At 42.3% G+C, this 25,649-nt stretch overlaps 1 protein-coding gene across 2 annotated transcripts in view; it reads right to left on the bottom strand.

Annotated features, from left to right (window-relative positions):
• Positions 1–25,649, bottom strand: part of LOC119488180 (band 4.1-like protein 1) — a 99,840-nt gene that overhangs the window by 3,553 nt on the left and 70,638 nt on the right. The window contains exons 10-24 of one of the 2 annotated variants that reach the window (XM_037769594.1): positions 24,403–24,500; positions 23,538–23,713; positions 22,096–22,340; positions 21,621–21,656; positions 20,131–20,166; positions 17,588–17,737; positions 16,278–16,364; positions 14,628–16,037; positions 11,886–11,936; positions 10,042–10,401; positions 9,488–9,616; positions 3,478–3,537; positions 2,157–2,252; positions 1,754–1,834; positions 1,514–1,630 (exon numbers count right to left, since the gene is read on the bottom strand). In XM_037769594.1, the coding sequence (XP_037625522.1) occupies positions 1,514–1,630; positions 1,754–1,834; positions 2,157–2,252; positions 3,478–3,537; positions 9,488–9,616; positions 10,042–10,401; positions 11,886–11,936; positions 14,628–16,037; positions 16,278–16,364; positions 17,588–17,737; positions 20,131–20,166; positions 21,621–21,656; positions 22,096–22,340; positions 23,538–23,713; positions 24,403–24,500 (3,132 nt within the window). The remainder of the gene's footprint in view (positions 1–1,513; positions 1,631–1,753; positions 1,835–2,156; positions 2,253–3,477; positions 3,538–9,487; positions 9,617–10,041; positions 10,402–11,885; positions 11,937–14,627; positions 16,038–16,277; positions 16,365–17,587; positions 17,738–20,130; positions 20,167–21,620; positions 21,657–22,095; positions 22,341–23,537; positions 23,714–24,402; positions 24,501–25,649) is intronic. The other variant, XM_037769602.1, reaches the window with a different exon arrangement.

A 25,649-nucleotide genomic window follows, 5' to 3' on the forward strand; every position in this document is an offset into this window, starting at 1 on the left:
AGTCTGCCCGTGTCTGAGTGTTTACGGACGATTCAGCATGTTGAATAGGCGGCGGCGCCCGTTGGTGAGAGAAATCACTCTGATTGGCTGTTCAGCTTAAACAAATCAGTGCAGGAGAAGAGAAACAAATTGTTTCATGTACGTATCATAACAACAGCTTGTATATCTGCAGTCCTCGGTCTTCTGGTTTCCCTTTTTGAATGACGAATATGGACTACCGCGACCTGCAGGTTGGGAGAGTTATTTCCTCTCACGCAGGAGCGTGAATGTACTCGCTAACTGGCTGTCGGCAGTAGTTCTTGCTGTGTGTTCGAGTGCACGTTTTTGGCCAAGACAAAGGCAACGTGAGGCGACTCAATAGGCGGCCTTCGTCAGCACTAGTTCTTTGCTGTCGGGTTGGTGTGTCTGGGCCTTTAGAGCCAGCTATAATGTCTCAGAAGTATGTACTTGCATATACATCCAAAATACATGGAGGAACTGTGTAGGAACGGCCATAATGTTTAATGTTTGTTTGTTTAATATTCATGCTACATTAGTGAAGCAATTGTGGCATAGCGCCATCTCCTGGAAGGTTAAGTCTGTTCAGTTTCTGTGGTTCAATGTCACGAGCGTTGACAGAAATTCATGCTGTCTCTTTATTTCAGAAATTATATATTATAGCTAAAAACAACTAAACAACAATTAAACAACAATTAAAAGCAAAAAAATTAAATTAATTTACGATATTGTTTCAATTTAGTTTTAGTTTATCTTAAAGGATATAGTTTTTATTTAGTTTTCTAAAATATTTATATTATTCACTGCTTATTTTCGTTTTAGTTTCAGTTTCAGTTTCAGTTTACTATAATAATCCTGCTTTGTAGACGTTCTGTGCCTCCTTGTATGTGTTTTGTATCTCTTTGTAGTTGTTTTTGTCTCTTTGTGGTCATTTCGCTTCTTTTTGTACTGTAGTTGTTTTGCGTCTCTTGGTAGTCGCTTGATTAACATTGTAACGTGAAATGTTAACAGCCACATCAAGCAGAGGCTCTAGCCCCGGGGTCTGTAATGTAAAAGGCCCTCCACTACTACTACATAGGCAAGACATACAGAGAGAAAGAGAAACAAAACGTTACTGGTCTTTGTAGACATTTTTTCCTCTCATCGTGGTTATTTTGAGTCTCTGTAGTCATTTTGAGTAATTTTGTATCTCTGTGTCATCATTATGTGCCTCCTTGTACGTGTTTCGTGTCTCTTTGTGGTCATTTTGCGTCTCTTTGTAGAAGTTTTGTGCCTCCTTGTATGTCTTGTAGCTCTGCAGTCGTTTTGTGTCTCTTTGTTGTCATTTTGCATCTCTTTGTAGTCATTTTGTGCCGCCTTGTAGGTGTTTTGCATATCTTTGTAGTTGTTTTGAGTCAAATGTTAACAGTCACATCAAGCAGAGGCTCTAGCCCGGGGGCCCGTTCAGTAATCGATCCAAGCACACGAAGCGTAGTCATCTTGTAACCAGACTGTCAACACTGTAGGAGTCACACACCTCTGCTTGCTGCTGCAGCTCCTCAGTGGGAGACTCTGTTTCCCTGATAACCACTGCTTTTGTCACCAGCATGTCGGGATGCTGCTGCTTGGCCTCTTGGATCGCCATGGCGAGGGCCTGGAGGGACATGAAGCATCAACGCACGGGTCATAAATCTCACATATTAGCTTCCTGTGCCTTGTGACTTATTGAACGTACAGTGCACGTGTTGCAGTATTTCTGTTTAATACTCCTCCTCACCTGATGTTGGTCCACATCATCATCTCCTGTGATGATAATCCTTTTCTCGATTCTGGTCTCCGAGTAGCCTCCCTTCACAGTCTGCAGGACGCATACAGTAAGAATGAAATTTAATGACTCGTGAGCTCATTCCACTTTATGGAAGACAAAAGTGGTAATCAGAGGTATCATTGGCTTTATTGTAGTATTTCCAGTTCTTTCTCTTCAGAAACATCAAGTTCCTTATCATTTATACGTCTATAAAAAATCTAATTATTTAAATCCATCAGTTGGTCATCTACTCCAACATGTCGACAACGAGGGATGAGACATATTTAAGAGTGTACCATAAGATACAGATGTGGTGGGCGGACTCCAAGCTCCAGTCATTAAACTGTAACCATGGGAACAGATGAGGTGTTACCTTGGTAACTTGAGTTGTGGTTGCTGAGGTGACGCTCTCAGCGGTGATGGTCAGCGGGGACACAACAGACTCTCTCCCCTGGGGTCCAGCTTTTACCTACAGCACATTAGTTAGAGGGGAGTCAAACACACATGGAGGGACACACTGCACACACAGACACACACGCACACACACACACACACACACACACACGTACACACACACACACACTCACACACTCACACGCTCACATGCTGTGTTAACCACGGGGTCTCAACCTCCTGGGGTGTAAATCACAGATCTGAAATGTGTGTGTAAGCACAGCCGGGTAGTGGAATGAGCCTTCTGACACGATGCATGTCAGACACTTCCTCACTTCCTATCAAAAAGGGGGGGAAAAGGTCCAAATTGAAGCTTCAGAGCCCGAGATATCCTGACTTTTACTCCCCATTATGGGTCCAATTCCACCTACATTTCCCATAATTTGTCTTCTGTTAGGCCTTTCCTGACTGGTAAATGCCCACGTCATTAAAGGTGCACTGTGGAGCTGCACCAAAGCGTGTTGTATGTAAGCTTGAGCTCAAACAAAATGTGTTGAATGCATTTGCTTTCTCATAAAACATTTGCAATGCCAAGTATTCTAAATCCGGCACTGTTTACATCCACGTTTACTAGCTTGCATTCCTCCTCCTCCCTCGTCTTTGCTGGCACATCGCTGCATATCTTAGCGCGTTAACACCACCTGTAGATCAGTGGAATAGTGTGAAACCATCGGAGTGTGTACCGCGCCTGCGTGTGCGTCCTTGACAAACAAAACCCTCTCGTAGAAACACGGCTCTGTAGCTCTGCGAGAGGTCAAAATCTCCACAAGAAACCTTTAAGACATCACACCTACAGATTCTGTTAACAATTTGAATTTCAGCTATTGACAGGAAATGAAAGTGAGAAAGATATCAAATCTAATGAGCACTCAAAGGAATCGTAGTGATTCCAAACACTGGCAGTAGCATGTATTCATCCACTAATATGAATTTTCACATCCACATTCTCTGTTTCATAAAAGTGAGTCATTACTATGACATCAGATAAAAGTATTGAGGCAACCAAGTGCTGTGAACATTTGCCTCACACACACACAAAGATGTTATTTTCTAACATTATTCATTTTGACACGTATTCAGTAGGAAGTTAAGTACAAGGTTACAAAAGGAGATAAAGACAGCACAATGGCTGAAGATTCTTACTCTGCCGCCACACACACACACACACACACACACACACACACGCACACACACACACACATGCTGTCACACTGATGTATTTCCTCTGTGAAGATACTTACAGGGGAGCCATTTTCTTTGAGGGCAGCAGGAGCCACCAGCGGGCTGACGGCTCCATAGTTCTGGAGGAGAGAGAGAAATAGACTTGAGTCTTTATTAACTTCCCAATATGAAGTAAGTCCAGCTACATCAAAGAGATGAAATAGGTGATCATACAAAGAAGCATTACTTCTATCAGCATATTATTAGAAATTAAGGATGTCCTCGACTAAAGAAATTCTTAGTCGACTAACACTCATACCATTTTGTCAACTAATCAATTAGTTGATTTAATCGACAGTAAAACTGAGTTTCTCCACAAAGAATCACACAAAAGCACCACTTTAAATCTTGTGTTTACCAGAGATGTGCCCATAAGTTTCTTGGAAATTAGTCACTCAGCATGAAAAAAAGCATTAGAAATGACTAATCTACTAAAGAAATCTCAGTTGACTAAGACCAAACTGACCAGTTAGTCGACTAATCGACTCAGAGGGGGCAGCACTATTAGAAATACACATCAGTTATTGGTAATAAGACAGCCACACAGAATGACATCCTAACTATTTAAAGCAGCCTTTTCCTTTTTCTGTGGGCCACTTGAGAGCAGCGGACCAAGCTCTACACACAAATAGAAATAAATTATTATCACCTTATAAAGTTACTTATTTACATCACATATGGAGCAACTTCAGCATGGATTCATTTGGAATCATGTTTCTGGTCAAATGATCAAATGTAATTCCAATTTTCTCTTTCCTTTTAGCTTCTTAGCTGCTAAACGCTCCACTATGTTTATCAGTTAGTCTCTCATTGTGTCTGTCTGCTGCTGAGCAGGTAGTGTACAGTGGTTTTTTAGAGCTTTTTCCTGTGTAAACAGCTGCCTGCTGCGCCCAAAAACAGAGCTACGAGAGCGGTGAGAGTGAACCACAACAGTAAAGCCGAGAGGAGCTGCAGATTCAGGTGATAATTCTCCGTAGGTTCATCACTGCGAGCGACCCCTTTCATATTACACGTTTCCACAGCTTGTCATGTGATACATTTTTATGATAAAAATGATGGTTTAAAGGCCGTAAAACCACAATAATGAGACAAAAGATGCTAAGATGCTCCGCAGCGCTGTGGAGAACTACAGAATGTGTTTATCACTTCAAGCAACCCGTTTCACAACACACATAGTAGTCGCATTAGTACAGCTACAAAGACATCATGTCCCTTACTGCATACTAATTCTATACAGTATGCACTACATACTAATTGTTAGAGCATACCGTTTTAGCAGTTAGCAGAAATATCAACATACATTCATCATTTTATACTAACAGGAAATAATATAGGCTACTATGTGTGACGTCAATCAAACTGCGACTTTGAAAAACTACTGAAAATTCATCTTCACAAAGAGACATCAACATTTTTTCTCATGTAATATATATATATTTTTTATTTTTAAGATTTTTACCTCCATCTACATTGGATTTACATTTTTTCCAGCAGTATGAGCAGCTTCTCCATTTGCTGTGTGCATTGCATTGTGGGAGAATAGTGTGCATCAACAGCACACCCAAAAAATGACCGTATTTAGTACAATACTGTCTGCTTTGATTGTACTTTAAAGGTGCTCTATATGAGATTGGGAACATTTCTATTGCTTCTACATGGCGACTGTACAGCCAGCGGCTCGCAGCTAACGTGTTGACAGCGCTAACAGTGTAAACTTGGGGGGGGGGAACCGGATGTTGGACGCTTTTGCGATGCCGTTATCAACTTTAACCACCGTATGAGAGCAGTGAAGAGCGCCGGCCATGAGCTAACCAGTGGGGCACGCTCACGTGCACAAACCTGCACTAGAAGCATGCGCAGCCGGCGCGGCTATGTCAACAAAGCACAGAGAAGCTCTGATTACAACACACACAGAGGGAGACTTCATTCTCTGCTCAGGTAGACATCACTCTGCTGCTGTATATCTTTAAATAACAAATAGCTGTTTGATGCTATAATTCAGCTCTGAATATCATAGCGTTTCATAGCAGACATTCTGATGTGCTATGGTAGGAAAGTAATAGGTGTATTTAATAACCATAATAAGGACTGCAATGCAGTTACTTGCTGCAATTCCAGGACCCTATTAACCTTGTTCACAGCAGACATTTTGACATGTCATTACAGGAAAAGCACAGGTGTAATTGATAACATACATAACAAGCTCATTCCATTTAGGTGAGTTAGTTCCAGGGTGATGGTGTTATGCATGCTGGCTCGCTGTCATGACTTACTGAGACACTTGATGGAACGGAGCCATCCTTAATGACATTTTGTTTCACCGGTGCTTTTCCTGCTATGACGAGCCAAAATGTCGTGCCGTGACAAAGGTCTATTGTTAATGCTGACTCACTGGCAGGGCTCACTGGGGCCTTCGTTAATGTCATTAGGAGAAAAGTCACAATGTCTGTCTATGGAACCGCAGGCAGGAAACAACAAACGTAACTGTCGGTGCGGTTCAGCGTGTTTACTTCTTGTCTTTCAGTACTTTTGTGACAAAACCACTGAAATAGTTATCTGCAACATGCTAAAAATATGGAGTGATAATGTCAGTAAACTGATGCAGTAATGTCGGTAACACAACAATGATCAGTTAAAGGTTGGGTCGGTAATGCTGAGAAAACTGACAAGAGTACCCTAGACTTTTAAAATGATTCAACCGAAAAAACCCAGACCAGTGTTGCCAACTCTTTTCCAATGAAAGCAGCCAGAAGCACGAGCTCCAAAAGTCCCTAAATCTAGAGAGAAAGTCTGCAACACTGACGGTCTGTTCCTTCCTAATGAAGATAAACAACGAACATGGCTGTTGTTAGTACGACTAATGACAGCATGGGCAGAATGCGCGCAGGTAGACAGGCAGGTAGACAGGCAGGTAGACAGGCAGGTAGCTCGTCCAATCATTTCATTTGGGCTGAATGAAATGATTGGACAGGATTATTACAGTCCTGCGACAGCCACAGATACCAGATTTTTTTTCCTTTTTTTTTCAGAGCATTCTATTTATGTGATGCTGTCGAGATGTAATGAAAATTTCAATTATCCATCCATCCATCTATTATCTGAACCGTACCCCGCTTATCCTATTCAAGGTCGCGGGGGGGAGGGTTTGGACCCGATCCTAGCTGACATTGGGTGAAGGCAGGGAACACCCTGGACAGGTCGCCAGCCTTTTACAGGGCTGACACAGAGAGACAGACAACCAGAGAACCCGGAGAAAACCCACGCTAACACGGGGAGAACAGGCTAACTCCACACAGAAGGGCCCCAAGCCAGTTTGCAAGGTGTGTGAGGCTGTAGTGCTAACCACTGCACAACCGTGACGCCCAGAATTTGAACTAATATAACAGAAAAAAATTATTTGAACAGCACTACCAACCCTGCCTTTTTGTTTGCTAACATAACCATAAGCCACTGGTCATACCAGACCAAGTGACGCTGCAGCAGCAAAATTCCTGAGTGTATTGAATTGAACAGGAGTGTTTTATTGCTTATAAAAACGTCTTTATAAGAGAGGGAAGATTTTGTCCTTCAAAAGCTCCAGTCTCACTTTAAAGCGACTGAATGAACCTGTTTAAATGCTTCTAATGTAGAGTACTATCTGGCCTATTACATTCACATGTACTACCTTGACCTAATTTCATTCAAGTGATAAAATAAAAACACAATAAAGATACTCTGAAAAATATGATATAATCTCTTAAGCTTTATGTAAGAGGAGTCTCATTGTTGCCTGAATGAGTCGTGAAAGGTTTTTGTATTGACAACATAATTCTACAGTCTGGTGACAATGTTACCCAAATTCAAAGGCTGTCACTGACATGCAGGCAGCAGGCATCTGCCAAGCCTTTGTGCTGCTGCTGCTGAGAGACTCGACAGACATGACATGTCTCCCTCTGCTGGCTGAACAATGACAATGTTGGTGCTGGAGATCATTGTCTGCCTATCGATGACGTCATCCTCCATTTTCTGCAAATGCACACACACTACCCCCCCACCAAAGACGTCTTACTCTGACGTCTTTGAAAATTGGACTCAACACTGATCTGGCACTTCAAAGGCCCACGCTCTCTACATCATTGCCTGAGTTCATCCACACCATTAACTGAAAAGAGCCCCGCAATGATTAGCTGCGTTTTAATAAGGCACCTGTGGGACAGTCAGCCAGCACTCAAATCTTTGCCTCCGGAGATGAATGTGATTCACACCTGCTCCCATCATCCCCATTAATACACTGTCAATACTTTAATCACTCCATAATGACGCTATTATGTCATCCCTGTCTGGGGAATATGGGCTTCATGTCACTGCGGCCCACAGAAAAGGCTTCCTCCTCTAATAAAAGACCTTCCCAATAGCTCTTTTTTACGAGTCTATCTTTTCAGGTGACTGATGGGATTGATCCTATGATGAGTATTGTCCTCACCTTCTACCAATACTGCAGTTTAAAACTGTATCAGCATTAACATATCAAATATGACATTGAGTAAAGGAACAAGAGCAAAAGAGAAGGTAGATATGACAAATCCAAGTGTATGAAAAACATATAAACACATAAAGGTCAAGATGTCAGTTTCCTCTCTGGTTACATTCACCAGGGAGGAACTTTTAGACATCCGACAAGTAACTTGTCAAACTTCTTCACCATTTTTCGTCCAACTGGAAAGTTTTGCGTAGCTTTTAGTTTGAGGAGCAGCAGCCCGGGGATACCAGGAGACGCAGACAATATATATTAAAGAAATAGTTGAGCATTTTGGGAGTCCCATACACACCAACATTAGAGAACTAGCGGCGACGAAGGCCGCCTGTTGCGTCGCCTCATGCCGCCTTTGTCTTGGCCAAAGATTTGCACTTGAACACGCTGCAAAGACCGCGGCAAACAGCCGACTACCACATATGTTCTGCGCCTGCGTGAGATGCAAGTCACAGTAGTCTCTATTTGTTATTCAAAAAGGGAAACCGGAAGACCGAAGACTGTGGATATACTGTACATGCGTTCCGTCTAAAGCAGTGGGTCTACGGGGCTCTCTGGCTCTGCAGGGGTTTGATATTGTATATAGGCTACAAGCAGTTGTTATGATACGTAAATGAAACAAAGCAGTGTCTGCCGACCATTTTCACACCACTCTCACTCACCACTTAGCTTCATTCCAGATGGCCATGTAATTGTGAAAATATCCGTGTATTGGAATGATCAGATGAAATTGATACGAGTCTCTTGTCTGTTGGATAAATATGAAGCTACAGTCAGCAGCCAGTTATGTTAGCTTAGCATAAAGACTGTAAACAGGGGGAAACCGCTAGCTTGGCTCTGTCCGATTGTATCAAATCTGCCTACCAGCACCGAAAAATTTCACTAATTAACTTGTTATATCTCATCTGTGAAATCCGTAGAAAAACTCAAGTGTAAAACCGACAGTGACTTCCACCATGAGGTTGCCAGGCAACCAATGGAGACCAAAAGAAACCGTTAAGCAGATAACTGCCTCTTAAACCATAAAGTGTCGTTTTTACACTTTGGTTGTTCTACAGATCCCCAAAAATAAAAGATATAACTTAATAAGTGACTTTTAGAGGCATCAGAAGGTGGATTTTGTTACTTTCAGACTGCTAAGCTAATGGGCTGCTGGCTGTAGCTTTATACTGAACGGACAGATAAGAGAGATCGATCATCTCATCTGATTCTCAGCAAGAAAGTAAACATGTACTACCCAAAATGTCAAACTATTCTTTCAACAAATGTTGGGTCTGAATACAAATATGTAGCTGACTTAACACTAAACGTGGTAAAGACTGTAGCTTAACTAAATAATGTTTGGAAAACAGTTTAATGTAAGATACAATGCTACAATTTGCTTGCTGGCTGGAAGAGTGGAGTATCATTATATAAGCAGCAAATGACAATGAAAGGAACATTAAAAAACCAAAGGCAGCAGATGAGTGAATTTACAGCAACACATTGTACATGACAGTACAGTAAGGTTTGCTCTTTACCTGCGGTGAGGCATTCGTGATGTTGGGGTGGATCTCCGATCCATTCGTATGCGTCTCCGTCTTGGAGTCGGCCCTCTTCAGCATATGGGCCACGTTCACAGCACTGGCTTCTTTCTTTGCCACAGGAGGCTGCGTGAAACACAAACAGTACAGTTAAGCCAAAACAACATCAACATCTTTCTTCACAGAAAAGCGACGCATTGCTCACGAGCAGCACTGAAACACAATTATTTATTGGATTGTTCAGCTTTATGAAAACATGCAAATGATGATGCAGCAGCAGGGGAATTCAAAGAAACGCTGACACAAATAAAATGGGTGGAAAAACCCATAAATTAATATATCAACACAGAGAATGAAACAAAATTAAACATGAACACAATGCAACAAAATTCAAACAATGACAAAAGGTCCAACAACAACAACAAAAAGTAAAACAATATTAACAAATAAATGATTAAAAAAGCTGCTGGTAGTTATGGCACCAAATCCAGCGAGGGAGGGTGAATCCAGCGGGTGATGATGATGAAGGATGAAGACATTCATCTGTCTACCTCATGATGAGTTCCCTCCTCAAGAAGCTTCTCCTCTATGGGAGACCTGTCCAGGGTGCCCATTAGACGGGCAGAGTAGAACCTGGAGGTCTCCTCGAAGTCCTCCCGGCCCACCTCGGGCTGTCGCTCCCTCTCTCCCAGCTCCGTCATGCACTTAGAGAAGTCCTCCACGCCGGAGTGGAGGTCCATGATGACGGTGAAGTCGACCTCGGCCTCCAGGCTGGACGTGGAGCTGACCGTCATGCTGGAGCACTTGCGCTCGATGCCCAGGTGGGTTTCCCTCATGCAGGCCACCGTGTCCCGATCCTGCTCCTCCTCTGAGGCTATGCTCGGCTGAGGCCTCCTGTCCCCGAGCTCCTTCTGGGGCGGGTACAGAAGGTAAAGGATCACCTCTCGAAGGTTACATAACCATGCAGGCGGGTGGATGACGAAGATGACGTGGAATGGAAGTAGTGTCCTTATGTTTGAGGGTTTCGTGTTTGCTGAGATTCATGAAGGACTCAAAATCAGAGCCATCGTACATGCAAGGTATCCTGAATATACAGTAAAACATTACAGGGCATGCAGTCATGTCAGAAATGAAAAGTTGAATGAGTGTAGGAGGATAAATAGAGCTTGAATTACAACAGTGGCTCAGAATAAATAAGAAAAAGTAGAGGAAAATATTTCTACTACACAAAATGAGGACTTCTTTTCTCGTCTTTGCTTGTTCTTTTGTGATTACTGCAAAGGTTAAATGCTACATATATGGTCAAAACTGAGTTTCCTATTAAATTAACTGAATTATTATGACATAGAAATATATGACCATCTTTTTTTATTAATACTATTAATAATAAGCTAGTTAGCTAATCATGGATTGCCATAGCTAAAGCTAAATTATAACTAAATCCCCTTATTCATTTTTCCACAGCTGAAAAAATATACATCTTAATTCACCAATATATTCGTAATTATTATTATTTATTATTCCATTTAATTAAATGAGGCAGCAGCTAAATCCAATGATGATGGAGAGAAAAGCCCTGCTAACGTTAAAGTCCTGCTGTACATAATCAAAATAAAGTTTGATTTTCTAAAAGAAAACTAGGCTAAATGAACAGGAAAGACAAAATAACACATTGTTTGTACAGTAGATACTTCAGTTTCTCTGAGCAGTCTGTGAAGATTATACAAGAGTGCAGTATTTCCATTTGTTAGGTATTATGTAGGTTCTATGACAACAATTTCTTGGGTAAAATAATCCGCCTAAAAAGGCATGAGCTGAAGGCTGAAATGAAATGTTACTTAGCCTGAAAACTTAAAAACTTTAACTTTATTCTCAGCTTCTGGAGTCACTACTCTCTGCCTTTGTAGGCAACAGGTCACTGAAAGCATTCAAATAAAACAAAGGGAAGGAAAACAACAGTATTGACGTGCAACCCGTGACGAGGGTCGGAAGTGAAACAGCTCTGTTTTAAGGGGTCACGAGCCAACAAGGTTGGAGACCATTGAATTACAATGAAGCTCCTGAGGCGGCTAATTTAAAGTACTGCCACTTATATTAATTACACGTACACTAGCTAATTAGATCACAGTAAAAACTGGATCATGCCAGCAATAGCCAGGCGCAAGGGGTTTTGTTTTCCTCCCACACATTCAATTCAAAGTCATGGTGATGGATGACTGCAGCTGAGTAGCCAGTAAAAAGTAACACACTTCATCTTTTATAGCTTTTGGCCATTTTTTTTATATATCAGGAGAACCTGGTGCAATCAGTTAGGAGGCATGCAGTTTACCCGTGAGAGGAAGAGAGATGATGGGTGGAGCATGTGTGAAGGTGGGTTTAAATGCAAATTAATAACCTTGAAATCAGCAAACGGCTCTTCATAAATGGCAGGAGTAGAGACGGGCTCCTGCAGGGGGAAGCAGAGGAAAGAGCAGAGAGAGAGAGAGCATCTGAAGGTTAGCACACAAGCTGAAGTGGTCAGTGGACTGACAGGCCACCACACAAACAGCAGAGCTTGACTGGAGCCTGAAAATATGAGCTCAGTGTGATCTCTGAGCACAAGATTTTTCAGTCCCAACCTAAACTGGGATCCTGGCGTTCTGCTTGGTTAGACTCCAAATCTTAAAGGGATAGTTCGGGGGTTTTTGAAGTGGGGTTCTATGAGGTACTTATTCATAGTCAATGTGTTACCTAGTAGATGACGCTTCGTACACCCCCAGTTTGGGGAAACAGACCGGAGTTACCGCACAGGAACAAAGCAGTGTACTGCTGTGGACGGGGGCCTGCAGCAAAACGTATTTAAGCCACCTAAAAAAATCAATATCAGGTGAACTGTACACTATATTTAGAATATTAAGACAGCCGTGAGACAGCTATACAGTCTATGTTTCGGATGGGGAACTGAAGCCGTTATCTATGCTTTCGCCAAAGCCACCAAACTCCATTGAAAAAAAACTGTAATTTTACCTTGCAGAACACAGGAGTTGCTGGTCTACCGCTGCTTCGATCAGTTAGTTTGTTTGTGTTATTGTGTGACTATGGTGTTTTTAAAGGGTTAGTTAGGATGCACCAAAGTCCCACAATAGCACAAACAAACTGACTGATTGAGGCAGCGGTAGATCAGCAACTCCCGTGTTCTGTGAAAGTAAAATTACGTTTTCTTTCAATGGAGTCTGGTGGCTTTGGCAACACCATAGATCGATAAAGCAGTTTCAGTACCCCGTCGGAAAGGGTTGTCTGACGGCAAGATAAAGCAGTGAAAATATTCTAAATAAAACATACACTTAAACTGATATTGCTTTTTTTAGGCTAAAATACGCTTTGCTGCTGCCCCTGTCCACATCATTACATTGCTTTGCTCCCGTGCTGGTACTCCTGTCTGTTTCTCCAAGCTGGGGGAGCGCCGACCGCCATCTAGTGTAGGTAACACACTGACTATGGATAAGTACCTCATACAACCCCACTTCAAAAGAACCTGAACTAACCCTTTATATTATTAATATAAGTAGCTAATAATTCAGTGTTTTAATGTCTTTTAAATGGCTCAAACCCAAGTTTAGGTGAGAAATTCAGCCAGACCCAATCAAAGCCCCCACTGGGTCTGTTCAGATCCAGTCAGGTCCAAATGGATTCAGGCGCAAATTTCAAGCACTACTCGACAGTAACATACAGCACTACAGTTTAGAGGACAGAAAAGAGGTGAGCTTACTGCAACATAAAACAACATCTACAGCCAGGTTTATTTGTTAGAATTGGCAGAGGACATGACAAGAGAATCATGCAGATTGTATAATGAGCAGGTTTTTCAGCAGAGCAGCATTGACCAACTGAGAAAGTGTTGCATCACCACGCACCTTGAATTTCAATAAGGGAGCAAATAATATTGTCAAATAATATTGCTAAATGACCAATAAAACGTGCCGTGGTGCATTTCAAAGCCTGTCAAAATGACGAATTGGTACGAATGGGTCCACATGTTTTGGAGGAGCACCCAGAATATTTTCCCACACCGCCCGAGTTCAATCTGATCTTGATATGATTGTCACTCGCCAGTGAGGTCGTTTGCACACTGAGAGCTACGCAACACCTCTTCTCATGCCTGTTTAATCCAATATATGAAAGAGCTTGACTCAGATGAAAAGGTGGGAAATGATGAAAGCTGTCATGTCTATTCACTTCAAATTCCTTTCATTCAGGGGGCCTAACGCGTGCAAGCTCCTAATGATACCAACAGTGAAATGAAAGTAGCAAATCTGACTGTGTCAGGCACTGAGCTGTGGCGTCTGGATGCTCACTGCCTGTTGGGCTTTCACAGTTGGGGGAACCAATGTGTTTACATCACCGCTTAGTTTTTCTATACAGAGCAGAATAAAGCATCTGATTTGTTATCACCAATCGGAAAGGCCGAGGGTTATTTTGTAAATTCTGTTGATGCAAGTTCATCAGTTTGATGTAGTTTCTCAATCATTTGTGCACAAACCAATTCTATACTCCATTTATCTCTAATTTGGGGAAATAATAGCTGTCTGTCGCAAAGTAATGGATGGCAGTACTTTTCCTCCTTTCTTCCTCAAATTAGTATGCAACAAATCATTTTGTTTTTGTGTTTCCAGTTTGAAAAAGGCACGGAGATGTGCAAAAATCATCAGAGCGATGATAATATGTAAGCCTTTCTTTCCTTGCCACCCTCTGACGGAGAGCAACGTGAGCTGGAAAGAAATCGGAGGCTCACAAGTTAGAGAAGGTGAAGACAAACCAACGACCAAAACATGAGATATTGATTTTTGTCTTCTTTTAAATTTCACAGCCAGTGGTGAGCTGCACAGATTTGCCAGACAGTGTGGTGCATGTTGGGGGGCAATGGGAGGGGAGAAATCGGGTTGCCATATGGGAAAATGTCCAAACTTTCTTTTCACTGATTTGACGGAGCAAAAGTACCGCTCCGCCTGCTCTTCACACAGGAACGAACAGGTAAGATGGATGAGTGTTTCAAGTCACTGAAAACGTAGAAAAAAAGAAAAATGGCGTGCGAGTCTGTCTGAAGCTCATGCGATGCTTTAATTCCAATGACTGAATAGCAGATGCCAAGCAGAGTTACCGAGTGTCTCTTCTTGGCTGCGTCCTGGCTCGGCTCCCTGCCGGCATTTCGGCTGTTCCGCAGTATTAGTCCAGACTCTCTGGCCTTCTGTGTTTTCACTGGCGGGGCTGGGGGAGCCATTTTGGGAAGCGCTGAAATCTTTGAGCCGAACGACAGACTCTCTGCAGGTCCTCTGCCAGACTGATAGCTATCATCAGGATGTTCTGCTTTAGCGATGCCCTCCAGATCTGCAGCAAACGCTGGATGGAAGGCAGCGGAGTCAGTCCAGGCCAGGTCGCAGGATCCCTCTGGAGAGCCCACCGACCAGCGGTATTCTCTTCTCATGACCCGTGTGAGCTCTTCCTGACCTGGCCTGTCCCTTTCATCCTTACCCGCTACGCTCTTTGACCGCTCTGGCTTGAGAGGAACAATCCTGGAGATCTCCGAGTGGCAGCTGCTGCCGGACAGTCGGTGGAGAGATGTCCTCTGACTTCTGTCCCCCATGAAACCCTCAATATCCTCTACCCCAGAACTACTGATCTTCCTCTCATGGGTCCTGACCTGTCGCAGCTTTACCTCAGCTAGCTCTTTGTTGTCAATAAGGCCTCGCCCTCGCACCTTCGTCGCACACTCCCCTTTAACACCTGCTAATGAACTATCATGTTCTATCTTTCCGGGTCCGTTCACTGAGCCTAGATCGATATCAGCTGGCTCAACCTTTCTCTTTACCTGCTCTGTTTCTTGAGTGGAGACCTCCCTGCTTTCTCCTATTGATATGTCCTCTTGCTGGTCGTCTTTATAAACCCTGACAGACTCATCCTTTCCTGATCCCTCATCATCTTTCATCATCTCCTCCGGGGACGATTCGCAATGATTTCCTGTTTCAGAGGTTTTTTCTGGACTGTTGTCCGAGTCTGAGCCCTCGTTTTCTTCTTCAGTAGAATCGCTACTTCCTTTCCTGTAGATGAGCTCGGCAGGCATTCCCAGGTTTAAGCTCTGGGGTCTCCTCTTTTTCCTTGGTTTAGAAGCCGTGCGTTCTTTTATCTGGTGCGAGCCCGGGGCCACATCATTGTTTGCCTCAGGGTCTGAGGCTTGAGATGGTTTACTTTGAGATTTGTCTTGAAGCGAGTCTGCATTCTCAGATAATTTAATCACAAAACGACTTTTGTTAGTCGGTCGTGGCTCAGAGCACTCATCTGCCTCTCTGGATGGTTTTGTTGATGGAAAATCATCAATATGGCTTTTCATTTCTTTTCTGTCATACCCTGTTACCTCTTTATGTATCAGCTTGGTAACGTCTATCTCTTTTTCCAGCTCCTTTTTCTCCCATGAGGAATCCGGTGTGAGAGATTTGTTCTTTTCTTCTGCCTTCCAGTCAAGGTCCTGTTGATAAGTTTCTTGTTTTTCAATCAATACCCACTCCTCAGAGCCCTACATGTTGGTATAGATTAAACACAGTTAGACATGCCAAGCACAGCTGCTGCAACACAAATCTACACAATCATTTCAATCACAGAAAAGGGGAACAAAATGTACAACTGGTACTTGGATTCATTGTACAATATGTGGTGGTATTTTCTTAAATAGATAGACATATGAATGATAATGATGCACCAAACCACAAATGCTATAAGCTGTAACATGAAAGAGGAAGAGTGAGAGATGTGCAACCTCAGGTGAAGTCACCACAGTCTTCTGGACGAAACCCTCAACAGACAGGCTGTTAACAGGGTCCTTTCCCGCTGCTCGGCCCACCAACTGGCCGACAACGAAGCAGAGGAGAGAGTTTAAAAGAAGAAGGAAGAACAGCCGTTAGAGCTCGAACGAGGAACGAGGGAGTAAATTAGTAAAGACGCACGATAAAACCGTTTCATGCAAAAGTGAGGAAATGGGAAAGACAGAGAGAATCAGTGCTAACAGGGCTTAACTGAGTTATTCTGTAGAAACTTTTTGATGAACGAAAAACATGCAGTCCCGAGGACCTGACAGCCACCAAATCCACATAACCAAATCAGCAGGCATTTGCAATGCAAATGTTTTTTTCTGTAACTACATCAAAGAGTTGAGTTCGACTGAATCTTAGAGCACAGAGACTTCCCCAGCCTTCGACTGTCAGTCAAACAGAATAATACCCCCCTCTTACCTGGAACGAGACACACAGCAGATTACATTTTCTGCCGCAGACAACGCTTGACATTCTACGGGAATAATCTGATTGTACCAGACAGCAGATGAGAGATTGTCTGAAGACAACTTAGGCACCGGCACAAACAGAACCATTCTATCTGAAGCCTACAATCTCAGTGCTCTATCTCCAAAAGCCTAATTACCAAAATGTGATCAAAGCTCGAGAAGCTTTTCGTGATCTGGCATAAAGAAAACTGTGTCACTTTTTGGCAATCAAGGAAAATTTCCCCCCAAAAAAGGTATCTGATAATTATTTCTCAAGTGCCTCACATTGAGAAAATCTCAAAAAAAAAATAAAAAAACATCTCGACACTAATCTCATCGAGATGCTTCCTTCTGTGCTGCTTGTCAGTCATCTTCAAGTACCTCTGAGATATTGTCAGAATTATTCCGGTACACCAGAGAGAGGCAGAATAAACTTCATTATACACATTTCTTAAAATAAACTGCAGATTTGTATGTTTGTCTGTCTCTGCGCAGGAGATGCATGTTTGAACTTGCTGTAGGAAAGCTGTAACTACCTTCACTAATCATATCCTCAGCCTTGAATTATTCAAATTAAAAGAGCATACAAAAAAACTTGCAAATCAAATGTCTCACTGTGACAAAAATATGGTCTGTTTTGCCTCGAGTCAAGCAGCAAAACGAGCAATTCAACATGACAGCGGCCAGACGAGAATTTCAATGCCCTTTAATGGAATGTCAAGCATCAGAGTTTGCCAGATTTGAGATATTGACCATAGTGGACTTAAGAGCCCCACATATACCACCCAACCCCCTCCCACCCTACTCACAGCCTTCTTCTCCGGTGTGCCAGTCGGGGAGGTGGCTGACAGACGTTTCTCGCGGTACGACAGCTTGCTGTTTGGCTCCCTCAGGGCTCTCTTCAGCTCGTTGATGCTGGCCTGGTGCTTCAGCAAGACGTCCTTGGACTTATCCAGAAACTAGAAGAGAAAGTGTGGAGGAAGAAAAACAAGGCGGAGAGAGAAGCAGGCATTGCATTAGCCGTCAACGTCAACATCCTTGTTCAAACAGCAGCACTCACATCGACACATCTGATATGCATGACTGAACGGGATGTGAGATAGCGCTGCATATACACAGGAGGAGATGCGATGTGAACTGTTTACACTTATGTTTACTAGAGATTATGCCGGTGATTTACTACTCTGTGCTGTAGCACATGAAGAGCAATGACATTTAAGATGCTATTGAAGCTCACAGAACACAGAAAACAAATATAGATACCACTGAATTAGTTCTTAAAACAATCAAGGCACTCACTGCAAAGTAGATGAATGAAGAAATGAAAATGTAACATCTATTAACCTTGTTGGATAATTAAAATTTTGCATTATTTTGTTTGTTTTGGAGTGATGACTATGGAAGCCCTGAGAAGCAAGTGAGAGAAACAAATTCTGGTGATCAGTTTTCTAATCTTAATTGTTTTCTCTTGTGTGTTTACGACTTATTAACAGTTGAAAAAAAAAGTTTTGCCAGGATAATTTTTCTAAGTAACTTTTTTTTAGAAGGTGAATTTTTGTTGTTGTTTCAGGATCATTTTTCAGTTTTAATTTACATAACTTCCTAACATACACAATATGTACGTCATGTTTAGAGTGCTTGGAGAAATTAAAACTCATTAATGCTTTTAATACTATTTAGAACATGGGCTAGTGGTGCACTTCAGCCTCTTGTGATTGAAATGAGTATTACAACAACAAACACAAAAAAATATCACCTGCCAAACCTTTTATTTTTCACCTGTTTTCACAGATGAAAAAGACATTAAGGAATTTAAAAGGATTATTATATTATATATCATATAAGGATTATCCTAGCAAAGCCTTTTTTCACCTGTTCTAAAGTCATAAATAGAGAAAGTCTTTCTAAGAAAAAATGGATCACCAGAATATTTTTTTCTCTCATGCCTCTCAGGGCTTCCGTAGATACAGTCGGTGGAAAGTTACTTACGTTTAATCAAGTATTTTAGTAAATTTGAGTATTGCCATTTTCTGCAACAACTTTTCAGAGGGAAATTTACATAATTCTTACTGGACTACATTTATCTTATGTCAGGTAATCTAAACATTAAAGAATAGGTTAAAACGTGTTCAAGTCCATCTTGTGACAATAGTCAGCTGCCCATTTATACATTCAAATAGTTGTTGCTTACGACAGAGCCTCATTCCCATTTGAGGCTCATCAGAATATCCAGTATTTCAAAAGAAAGCAAAGATTAGAGAAAAATCCAAAACATGAATATAAATGTATTTATGACCCCTCAGACCTACCTTGTGACCCACTGGAGGGGGCCCGGCCCCAGGTTGGGTACCACAGGACTACCTAACCATAGAATGATTTAAACTAGCCCCACCTTTATAAGCTACAACAGTCAAATGCGACTAAAGCATTGATGCATCAGTACTAACAATACATTAATGTAATCAAGGCTGTCAAAGTTAACGTGATAATAACACATTAATGCAAATTAATTTTAACGTCACTAAATTAATGCAATTGATCTTTTGGACGTTGCAGCGGGCTCAGTTTTGAAGCTACAGCGAAGATTCACATATCTAATCAAATATATTAAACGATTGACAGCCCTAAATGTAATATATAATAATGTAAAGTGTCGTACAGTATGAGAGCATAAAATATGCATTCTTGATTTGTATGGTAGTTTCTCTATCAACTATTTTCATAATCTTGTTTTACAGGCAGATCCTTATTAAAAAAAAAAAAAAAGATGAAATCAAATTGTCTGGGTAGAATGTCCACATTAAAATAAAGTGCAAATGTCTCAAAACTCATTTGGATTAACATTTTGCATTACCTTGGTTTTGCCACAAACTCCAGTTTTTGCAGCAAATATGATGAATAGTGATGTTCATTTGTATTTAACAACTTCAAGTGGTACTTAAAGGCTGCATGAATCCTATTAGAGTGAATGGAAAGAGCCCACCAGGGGCCCACAGATTCACACTGAACAGCATCTTTCAGTCACAGAGGCTATTTTTCTGTAGAAGCACTTTTCATTTTGGTATTTCAAGTACATGTAGCTGATAATTCTACTATAATTTTAGCTAAGTAGGATTTTGAATGGTGGAATTCCTCTCCTTTCTGATAACAGAGCGGTATTTCACTACAGACTTTCACAGCTACAACTTGAAAGTATTCTGTGCTCAAAGCAGCCGGATGTTATATAAAATAATCCTTTGAGATGAGGTGCAGGCAAATCTCAATCTGTAAAAACCTCCAAAGACTAGAGGTGTGTGGAGGAACAGCGGCACACACGACAGAAAGCACAAGGGCCAATGACAGGAACCTGTACCTCCTGTTTGTGCCGAGGAGTGGCCTCCTGGTCCAACTGAGAGAGATGAGATTGGGGCAGGAGGAGGGGGCGAGCACGAGAGGTGAAGAGTGCAGGGTCAGAGAGTGCAGGAACAAGGTCAGATGCAGAGACAGGATGGTAGAAGGTCAGTCAGTCAGAGGGCAGGCAGACAGACAGACAGACAGACAGACAGACAGACAGACAGACAGACAGACAGGAGGGCTAGATTTGGCCACTTGCTATCATGCCAAGACAAATTTGGAAAAACATCCCCGTAGACATTTATGGAATAGATGATAATAGTGATATGGTTTGCAAAGACAGCATCAATATAAAAGAGGAGGTTTTGTAGCTATCATAGCTGCTCTTCAAGACAGAAACATCTTTCTTATATCAGTTCAAACTGGTTTCTAAAGCTTTTTTAGCACGTCGTGTTGTGAAAACTCAGAAAATAATCAGTTTAGGGATGCACCGATACCGATACCGATACCGGATCAGATATCGGACCGATACTGACTCAAATAGCTGAATCGGATTTCAATTCTATGTTTACATACTATATACATTATATACTGGAATTTTAATTCCTATTTAAGTTTTGACCAATGTGTTGCTGCATTAAAAAGGTTTATACCTAAATTGTAATTCCTGAAGATTTTTTTACCAAATTGTTGATATACGATTTATTACATCAATAATAAATATCAATTCAGTAAATTTATATTTATGTATTTATTTGTTACATTTCCAAGTTAGGAAAGCATTGTTTATGTCAAGCCTGATGTTGTCGTCCACATAAAAGAATGATACCAGGATACAGCCTATTTATTAAACACCGGTATCGAATCGATACTCGGTATTGCCCAGGTATCGCTATCGGGACTGAGAAAGTTGGATCGGTGCCCTACTTCAGTTGAAACTTTTCCCCCACTGTACCAATCACTGTCAGTCAAATGTTTGCTAGGATGCTTAACTATGAAAAATAAGGTCCAGACACAACTGTTGCAGCATCTATTCTTAGTCAACTAACACTCATACGATTTTGTCGACTAATCGATCAGTTGATTTTTAATTTGTGAAACAGGTTTCTCCACAAAGAATCACAAAAGCACCACTCTATATCTTGCGTTTACCAGAGATGTGCTCACAAGTTTCTTGGAAATAAGTCATTCAGCCCGAAAAAGCATTAAAGAAATGACTAATCGACTAAAGAAATCTTAGATGAGAAGACCAAAGCGACTGATTAATCGATATATTGATTAATCGACTAATCGACGAATCGACGAAGAGGAGGCAGCCCTAGCAGCATCACGTGCTTATATGGTGCAATGCAGCACAGTTTGTTTTTATATGACGGACAGTGTTGACTGCCACAGTAGGACAGCGGAAGACAGGCAGAGAGAATGAGATACAGACAGATATACTTCATGACGGATGAATAAAGACAGGTATACAGACAGACAGAGACCAAATCACCAGACACCAAATACCTCCTGTTTACTGTCAACTGGTGACCCGGCCTCCTCCTTATCGCCAGCAAGAGTTAAAAAAGAAAACCAGCATGTTAGCAACAGAGAGGCTCGGCTTGAGTTTGCATTTCTCTCAGCAAAATGAGAAAAGGGTTAAAAAAGTGTAAAGCTGTCAGCGGGATTTGTGAGCAGTGCAGTGTAAGCATATAAGGCAGAGTGAATAGGAGTGAAAGGAGAAGAGTTAGTAAATGCTAAATCCACCAAAGCCACCCCAGCGTTATGCCCCTGCTGGGTAAGCCTAAATTGGCCTGAGGAGCTTGTACTGCGCCTATTTACATCAGCACCCTGCAGCCCATGCCATCTCCCTGCACCAAAGACAGAGTTGTCGTCAAGGTGAATAAAAGCTCTAAAACATTTGGACCATCCGTAGTTTTAACATGAAAATCTACTTTAGCACAATGGAAATTCATAAAAAAAAGTCAAAAATCTTTCCTACCAGGATCTCTTTCTTTCTGCTTGGAGAGACATTGCCGTCATATTCTTGGTCCGTCTCCTCGTCCCGCTCTCGGTCCTTGTCTTCTTCGTCCTGCTCCACACTAGGCTCCAGCTCGGTCTCCTGCTCGTCCACAGAGGGGCTGTGGAGGCGACGCTGCTCACTCATGCTGCGGTGGGATAGGCCGTCGTGGTTCTCACACATGGCTGAGACCGGCCGCGAGAACTCTGCTGGTAACATGAGTTCAGCTGATATTGGAATTTAAAGCAGCAGTTATATTTTATTTTCAAAGATAAAAACCAAAGTATAAAAACAACAGGGTTATGTGTGAGACTACTTCTTGGCCTGGAGCAGTGACATCCTGCACCAAGCTAAATGTTTTCTCCTGCTTTCAGGTTAATGCAAAGCTAAGATAGCTTTCTCCTGGCTTTAACTAAGGCCCTGTTCACGCCTGGCATTAACATGCATCTTGGGCGATTCGATCACAAGTGGAAATCTATATCTACAGGTGTGAATGCACCCAAGACGCATTGAGGACGCATTCAGATCCGATCGCTCAGATCACAGTAGGAGGTGGTCTGGGCCGCCTGTTACCTCAGTAAACATTGTAAACATGAGTTTATGGTCTCAATCGCTAGTTCCAAGTCTTCTTCAATACAACATGATGTTCACTTAGTAAATTATGATCCCATTTAGAGTCAAATAGACCATAAAGCAGGGGATGCTTTAGGGCGTGGCTACCTTGTGATTGACGGGTCGCTACCACAGCGTTGTCCGCGTTTCATCTTACAACTTAAACCCTTTCACAGTGTGTTTTCAGTTCCTGAAAGTTAATTATAACATTTTGGTCGCCTAAAAATGTCTTATTCAGCATTCGGTTGTACTTAGCTCCACCATCTCGTGTCACTTCTGGTTGGAAAAACATAATATGGCGACGGCCAAAAATGCCAAACTCGAGGCTTCAAAACCGTACTCCACAAACCAATGGGTGACCTCACGGTGACTATGTCCACTTAGTCCTAGGCCATACTCCGCCTACTCAACTGACGTCCTCTGCATAAGCAAAAGTACGTCCTCATTCGCGTAAGCTGGCTTTGTCCACGACATCTGAAATTGTCGAAAAGCCCATAGAGATATATAACGAGTGCGTCGAACACCTTGGGCGATTTGGTTTGCCTGGAACACACCAAAGAATAGACATCGTCTCTATTGTTTTGATTTATTCTTACTAGGCACAGCAAGTGCATTGCTGCCTCCTGCAGGCTAAAAACAGCAATGCATTTGGTCTTTGCAAAAGGAAATTATGTAAGTGTTTATTTGCATACAGAGCGAGGAAGTGATCGTAAGTGGTCACTCGAGACGCATTCTAATGCCAGGTGTGAATTAACATACACTCTTTAGACCCTCCATCGATAGATCTATTAGGGAGCTATTGTGGTTCTCACCTCCGTCCAAGCTCCTGGAGAGCAGGTACCTCTTGCTGGTGGAACGCTCAAAGTGTGGAGCAGGCCGGTCTATAAGAGCGCTGGCCTGTCTGGTTTGAGCCTGTGTCCTTCCACTGTACCGAAACTTTGATCCCATCACCAAGAAGCCCTTAGGAGGAGGTTCTGGAGACACCAGCCTGTAAAAGAAACGGTAAGACTGCAGCATGTAACAAAAAGCAGACTGACTGTGGTTGCACTATAGACTGTATATAAAGATGGACGACAAGACAGTTCCCCAAAAGTGAAGCCAAAACATCTCGATCGCCCCCTGTTGGCTGGCTGCAGTATAGGTCATAAATCCCGCCCCCTCCGTGGTAGCAGAAGGGACATGTGTCAAACTAAAAAGTACATGTCAACGAAATTTTTCCCAAAGATGGTTTCTGTCATTCTAGGAAGTTGTTATCATGCTGATGTACGTTCAAGTGTTATTTTTTCTGATAAGTTTGGTTTTAATTAGTTATTTGATGCTATAAAAAGGGGGTGAGACGACATGATTGGCAGCTGTGAGTCTCTCTCGCTGACAAGCTGCGGCCGTGCTCGGCTCGCGTTTGGTTTCGGGTGGGTGACCTCGATACCGGGGCTCCACCGCCCGATCACTACTGTGCAGACTCTGGCTCCAAATGACGTCAAAATCTCAAGATGACAGCTCACGTATCCGGGATATTTTGGCTTCACTTCTATACAGTGGTGGCAGTGGAGGTCAATCAATCTATATATAAAGTCTATGGGTTATACCTGATGAAGCTGTTACACATGGGAATATTTTGAATGTCTTGATAGGCTTTGAACGGGAACCTTCCAACCATGAGACCAGGTCGATTCTTACCTGAAGAAGGTGTGATGCTCGATGCAGACCTTCCACAGCCTCTTGGCAGCTCTGTGGTTAGGAAGCTTAAAACCGATTGTACTTTCAAACTGCTCATACTGGAGAGGAGAGAGGACAGGGAGACAGAGAGAAATGTGAAGTAAGGTGTGTGGCGTATAGCATCAGGAGTGTTTACTCCTGTTTTGCTGAGTGCTACCTCCGAACTTCTCTGTGGTCTAAAGTTTAGGGCAACTTTATACATTCATAAAATATTCAGTATGTATACTACATCTCATACTTGGATGAACACTGAACACAATCAATAAAGCAGTCTTTACTTTGTGGTGGCATAGATACTGCTATTACATAAGCAAACACATTTGCTTGGATGGATTTTGTCGACTGGACAGAAAGGAGCAGATCTAGGCAGAGGAAGGATAACATCCAAGGTTCAAACACTGAGAGCAAATAAGAGGAAAACTATTTCATGGCTCTATATTTACACTCTTTATCCTTCTATTCTGGCCGTGGCTGCAGCTGCAGCCGCTCTGTTAAAAGAGGCTCTTTATTTGGCTCGATCACAGGCTCACTGTGCGGCTCTGTCACTTGACTGGGTCTGGCCCAGACAGCCTGTCACACTGAGGCTCAGCATGGAGGATAAGCTGCAGCGCTGCACAGCACAATGAGGAGGGCCAGAATATAGACCCTGACTGTGCAGAGGAGCAAAACTGGAGGTATAAAGCGGAGGATTTTACAGCCCTCTGCTCAGCACACAACTGACCACACATTAATTTGTGCACTGACTTTCAACAGTCGCAGCTGTGACAGAACATCAGCTATTACTGTACTCAAAATTCGAGGTCGTGGCTTAGAGGAATACTTCGACTTTTTGGGAAACAGGCTTATTCGCCTTCTTGCAGAGAGGTATATGAGAAAATCAACACCGTTCTGGAGCCAGGAGACGGTAGCTTAGCCACAGTAAGCGTTAACATTGAGAGCAAGGGGAATAGCCAGCCTGGCTCTGTCTAAAGGTAAAAAAAAGACTCAGCCTACCAGCATGTCTTAAACTTACTATTTAACAGGTTATTTTTAATTTGTTTAATCCATACAAAACCGAAATGTAAAAACTGACTTCCTGGAGTCTTGCTGGCACCAGACAACCAGCAGAGACTCCAAGAGGTCACTGCGCATGGCCAAGAAAGAGTACCGCACATAACCCCCCAAAAACTACACCTTGTTATTTTTCTACTTCAGTTTTTGTACAAACT

This window comes from Sebastes umbrosus, chromosome 1, assembly GCF_015220745.1.
Source record: "Sebastes umbrosus isolate fSebUmb1 chromosome 1, fSebUmb1.pri, whole genome shotgun sequence".
Classification (NCBI taxonomy): domain Eukaryota; kingdom Metazoa; phylum Chordata; class Actinopteri; order Perciformes; family Sebastidae; genus Sebastes; species Sebastes umbrosus.